This window comes from Crocodylus porosus, unplaced genomic scaffold (assembly GCF_001723895.1).
Source record: "Crocodylus porosus isolate Cpor-Errol unplaced genomic scaffold, CroPor_comp1, whole genome shotgun sequence".
Lineage (NCBI taxonomy): Eukaryota > Metazoa > Chordata > Crocodylia > Crocodylidae > Crocodylus > Crocodylus porosus.
In genome coordinates this window covers 45,969,459-45,975,206 of record NW_017728886.1, presented here as the reverse complement: position 1 = coordinate 45,975,206, position 5,748 = coordinate 45,969,459, and the positions used below count along the sequence as shown (strand labels likewise).

Sequence of the window (5,748 nt, the reverse complement as noted above, 5' to 3'; positions counted from 1 at the left end):
GTGTGGTTGTAAACAAACTAGAAATGGGAACCAGAGCTGACCAGAAGTGTGGTCAGCAGTGTGGGAGTGATCTAAAATAATTGGTATAAATGTAATTTATGGAAAACTAAACAAAAACAAACGATTCTTCAAACCTAGAAAGACAGTCTTTGGATACTGTCCCTTTAAATCCCACCCTAATTTTTGTGACCTTGGCTAAGTGCTCTGATTACAACTTTGACCAAAAAAAAACAAGCCACAAAACAAAACAAATCAACCCCCATGAATACAGGATCATAAAGCTCCCAGATGCAAAATAACCTTATTTACAAGTGAACAGATTGCTTATTTATTGATTTCCTTATTTTCTTAAATACGAAAGTATTTTTGAGTTACACTTGTTTACAGATTATCTAATCTTCAATTTGCTGTTTGAATGCCTTTAAGGTAAGATATAATTTTGTACTTATTTGTCACAATGAAATAAAATCAGCCTGGGATCCAAACCTGTGTAAATCTGACTATAATGTATTATTATAACCCTAGTCATTCTGTTGTTGTTTTAACTGGTGTATTTTCCCCTTTTATGTTCTTAGAGTGGTACACTAATGATTTCTAAACATGTAAGTACTGGGAGGAGTTAAACATATTTAAAAAAGATTTGCATTACACTAGCTATTACTATATGCATAGTAGTTTTTTCAATTAATGAGGTTTAAAATTAATGAGTTGTAAGCATTTTCTGTAAATCAATTTTAAAGAGTATCAGTACATTGTATAAATTCATTAACTAGACTAATAGGGTAGAGGAAAACATTAATGATATATTCACTTTCCAGCATATAGCATAGTTGTTATCCTATGGTGTTTTTTTATTTTATAAAAATATTTGTCCTATACACTTTTATGTATTTCTCCTCTAGAAAGAATTCACCAAATATTAAGGTTTAGAGTGGCATGGGAAATGGTTGGGTGTTTTTTCAAAGAAATAAATTTGTATTTGAAAGTCTTTTGAACCTTTTTAAGTATATGTGTGTGTAGAGAGTCTTTTGAGAAATTAAAACATTTGAACTAAAAGAGTTACATATCTGTATAGGCAACAAAATAGAACAAAAAACCCGGCAGTTTTTGCAAAGTTTTATAACGAAATAATTATATATTAACAGAGATTTGTTCTGCACATCTCAGCTGAAAGCCCAAATGAAAGTTAAAGACAGCAGTAAGAATGAGTTTGTATATCCAAAGAACATTTCTTCCATGAATAGAACAGATTATAGTGTTCAGTGATGTGCGAGCTATAGCAGACTGTGCTTTCTGTTCTGTTTTTTCATGTGATAACTGAATTACAGTATTTTAACTTCTTACTTCATAGTTATTTTTGAGAAACTGTTTTTCAAATCTAAATGTTGCTCAAATTTACATATTAATTACACGTCTATTTATTTGAACCCATTATTTAAGGATTAATAGGTATTTTGTTTTCTATTAATAGGAGCAGTATATCATCCGATTTCAGATCACAATCATTATGTGGAAAAATACTGCTTTTTGCTGCTTGCTTCTTGCTGTTACTACAGACATTATAGTTTATGGACAAAGCAGAAAGAAAGGACAAAAGCCAAGCCAAACACAAAAAGATGTTCCTCAGGGTAAAACCATTTTCTTAGAATTTGCAATGGATTGTAAAATATTTTTTTCCAGGATAATTTCCAAAGGAAATGACAAATTATCCATATGTTCTGGGTTTGGTTTTTTTTTTAATGGTTTGAGAACCAGCCCTGGAATATATGGCAACATATTTTACCTCTACTTTGTTTTGTACTGCAACATGGTCCTCTTTTTTCACCTAAATGTATATAAATTGGAAAGAACCCTAGGCAGGAACTGGAGAAAAGGTTGGACCTTAGCAGGGCTGTTCAGTGTGGCTAGGGACAGACATTCAAAAAGTGTGATCCTGAATTGATTCAACCTTTGCAGGTTAGTCCAAACTGGCTAGGCTGAACCGGTTTTGTAACTGGACAAACATTATCTCTGTACTGAGGAAATTCAGTAGCTCAAGCTAGAAGCTGGGGGTGCTAGAACAGCCCTCCTTTCCCTTGTTTAGTGCTGAGCTGAGGGGGGCATGGCCAGGCTCCAGCAGGACCTCTGATTAGGGAGATCTGCTTGAACCGTCCCAGGCTTTTTCCTGATCGCTGCTTAAGGGGCAGGAATGTTGCCAGCCCCCAGCCCCCTGCTAGCACTCCAAGGCAAGGAAGGATTCCTTGTACAGTGAATACATCTGTTGATGATAAGGAGCTTATCAATCTCCCTCCCTTCTTCTTTATGTCTGCATCAAAGTTACAGGCAAGCAAGCCAGCAGGAGGTTGATACCAGTGTTTATCACCCTATCAGCAAAACAATAGCCTCTCTCCATTATTTCAAACTCTTCTTAAACAGTTTACCAGCTGACTTGTTGATTAGCTCCGAAAAGCCCCTAAGTGGTCACTGTTCTGTCTGCCTGTCCCAGTGAAATTGGAGACACATACATACAAACACCTTTCAGCATTAGGTAGCATATCACATGCCTAGGGTCCGTGGGACTGGGGTCTGTGCTGTGGGAGATGGGAGGGAGGGAGGTGGGGAACACTGCTTGAACAGTGAGGAGAGGTGGTAGGGCAGGGGGAAGCCAGGCAGACCCTGCTGTACCTGTAGTCTCTGCCAGAGCTCCAGCAAAGGAGTAGAGGAGAAGGGCCAGTTCTGTTGTGGAACAGAGAGCCATGCCTAGCCCAGAGAGCATGCCAGGATATTGGGAGAGTCTGGTTTATCTTAAAATCAGCAAGGGGTGTAGGACAGACATTGCATAAACCAGTTTGACCCAAATCAATTAAATCTGATATTACATTCAACCAGGTTTATCTCAAACTGGTTTCAGCCAATTTTCAAGCTGGTTTATGTGCACTGAACATCTGTTCTGTTACAGGTTTAAATCAATTTCTGATCATTTAAACTGGTTTATGTGTAATGTCTGTCCCTAGCCCATGTGAGTGAAAATTCTTGAGCTGATGCTTCTCAGTGGTCTGCTCCAGTAGCATAACTGAGGAGGGTGGACCAGGTGCCCCCTTTTTTGAGGGGGGGGCACAAAGGTAGCCATTGCATTGGCAGTGGCTGAGCATGTTGCTGCAACTGGCACAGCAGGAGCTGTTACTGCCCTGGGCACCACAGCTGCCCCAGGTGCAGAGCTGTGCTGCTATGCCTTTGGTCTGCTTGACCCTTTTGTAGCTGATTATAAAGAAGGGGCATGAATGACACGTGGCCCTGGAGGTTGCAGGGGCGAGCAGGGAGGGGGTGGTGAAGGCTGACCGGTAGTTGGCAGCCACTCACAGATGTCACCAGTGGTGTCAGCAGCAAGGAGAGGGAGTGGCAAGGGGAGGCACTCACCAATCTCAGGGGTGTGACCCTGAGGTATGACCTAGCTCAGTTGCATTACGCTGAGGGCTTGTTTATGCAAATACTTGTTCATTACAATTTGGAGTGCTCTTTTGGAGGGGCTGGGTTGTCACAACAAGCAGAGCAGGAGATATAGCAGTGGGGTGTCTAATTTTGGATGCCAGTATTTATACATTTAATGTAATTCTCCTTTTAACTTTTTTGTTCCGTTACAGATGCTGTGTGCCTCATTGATATAGTCTTCATATTAGACAGCTCTGAAAGTGCAAAAACAGTACTGTTTAATAGTCAGAAAGATTTTGTTAAAAATATAAGTGATAAAATTTTCCTCATGAAGCCAGGTAGACTCCGGAAATATGATATCAAACTGGCAATCATGCAGTTCAGCAGCACAGTCAAAATTGAGCAGCCCTTTGTAGCCTGGAAAAACCTGCAGAATTTTAAACAGGAAGTCACAAGAATGAACTATATTGGCCAGGGCACCTATAGCTATTATGCAATATCTAATGTCACTCAACTGATTAAAACTGAAAGTCGGAATGGAAGTGTAAAAGTGGCTTTCTTGATGACTGATGGTATTGACCATCCAAACAGTCCTGATATCCGGAGCATATCTGCCACAGCCAGAAGTCTTGGAATATCATTCATTACAATTGGGCTTTCTAGTAAATGGGTCAATACAAATTATCTACATTTGATATCTGGTGATCCTACTAATAAACCTGTTCTCATTCTGGATGATCCCCAACTGCTAGTTAAAATACTAGAGAAATTGGTAAGTAACTAACTACATGATTGGTTTCAGCAGGATTTCTTATTCTTTCTATCAGTGGCAGATTGTTGTTGTTATTGCTGCTATAGAAACATATTAAAGCTACCAGATAAATGAGATGTACTACCATTTGTTCTAAGTTTTCACAAGGAAAACTTAGTGCCTAACTACAACTTTAAGTGCCAAAATACAAATATTAGATCCTCAACACCCCTGCCTAATGCTAGAGGTACCTCATTTTTACCATTGACCACACATGGACTCTCTTAAGTCCCAACTACACCAAACTTTTTGGCACCTATTTTAGTGCATCTCACCTGTTCAGCTCAATCTAAGAATGCCTAACCCTATATAAAATGTATCCTACAGTCCAGGTTTAGAGCACTCAAGGATATGAATGACTTAGATTCAAATCCTTCTTCTACCTGATTGGATTTGAAGCCAGGTCTCCCATGTGCAAAGAGACTCCCCTAATTATTGAGGGCTATTGGGTAGCCTGGGGAACTGGGAGACTGAGAAAAAGCCCACTCCAGGATAACCTTAAATAACTAGCAGTTAGAGAAAGGGGTGGCAAAATGGTGGCTCCAACCAAGGGCTGGACTCTAATTCCCAGCAGCCCTTCTCTGCATGGCTTCCAGCCATCACCATGGAGACCCCATGGGTGGTAAGGCTATGACAGCATGGGGCCACAGAACTGGGGCTCTGCCTTGGTTCTAGTCCTGGACTCGCACGCAGCTGAATGGGGAGCTGCTCTGGAGCTGGGGAGACCTGGGATCTTCTGGTAGTGGCAGTACAAGGTCAGAGCCAGGCAAAGCCACAGTCTGCTCCCTGCAAGCCCATACCTGCACTTGTGGCAGGGGCTTACAGGCGGATCATGGCTCTGGCCTATCTCTGACCCTCTGCTGTCACCATCACAAGATCTCAGGTCTACCTGGCCCCATCATCCTGTATTGGTCCCAGTTATGGCCCCATCCCAGCATCCAGCCATGTGCCCTGCCCACATGGATCCCACCCCTGGCAGTGGGTGCAGAGTGGATGGGTCAGGTCCAGCAGCAGCAGCCAAAATAAGCTGCCACTGCAGGGGCTGGTAGGAAATGGGGTCTGCTGCAGGTCCAATCTAGCCCACAAACTAGACTTTGCCCACTCCTGAGCTAAAGCATACACATGGAAAGTGAGAGATCTGGATTTGAATCTAACTAAGGAAAGGAGGGATTTTAACCCATGTCTCCTATATCCAAGGTGAGTGCACTAATAGGGTGCAAGGAGGCCATTGGTATTAGCACAGTCTGTTTTTCCATTTTGTCATGGCCAACTGTCAGACATGGGGAAAGATTTGGTCATGGTTAAGGGCTCAGGGACTGTCAACATTGAGTGGACTGCTGTTGCTTCCCTGCACACTCTTTAAATGGCTGCATGGCTTCCTGCTTCCCATGTGATATAGACTAATGGGTATCAATTCATAGATTTCATAGACATTAGGGCTGGAAGGGGCCTCGGGAGATCATCGAGTCCAGCCCCCTGCCCAAAGGGCAGGAAGTCAGCTGGGGTCATAGGATCCCAGCAAGATAAGC

At 41.8% G+C, this 5,748-nt stretch overlaps 1 protein-coding gene across 1 annotated transcript in view; it reads left to right on the top strand.

The window, feature by feature from the left end:
* Positions 1-201: 201 nt before the first annotated feature.
* The window catches only part of COL28A1 (collagen type XXVIII alpha 1 chain), a 148,189-nt gene continuing 142,642 nt past the window's right edge, over positions 202-5,748 (top strand). Inside the window, exons 1-3 of the mRNA XM_019533740.1 lie at positions 202-426; positions 1,472-1,628; positions 3,621-4,180. Coding sequence (XP_019389285.1) covers positions 1,508-1,628; positions 3,621-4,180 — 681 coding nt within the window. The 5' untranslated portion in view covers positions 202-426; positions 1,472-1,507. The remainder of the gene's footprint in view (positions 427-1,471; positions 1,629-3,620; positions 4,181-5,748) is intronic.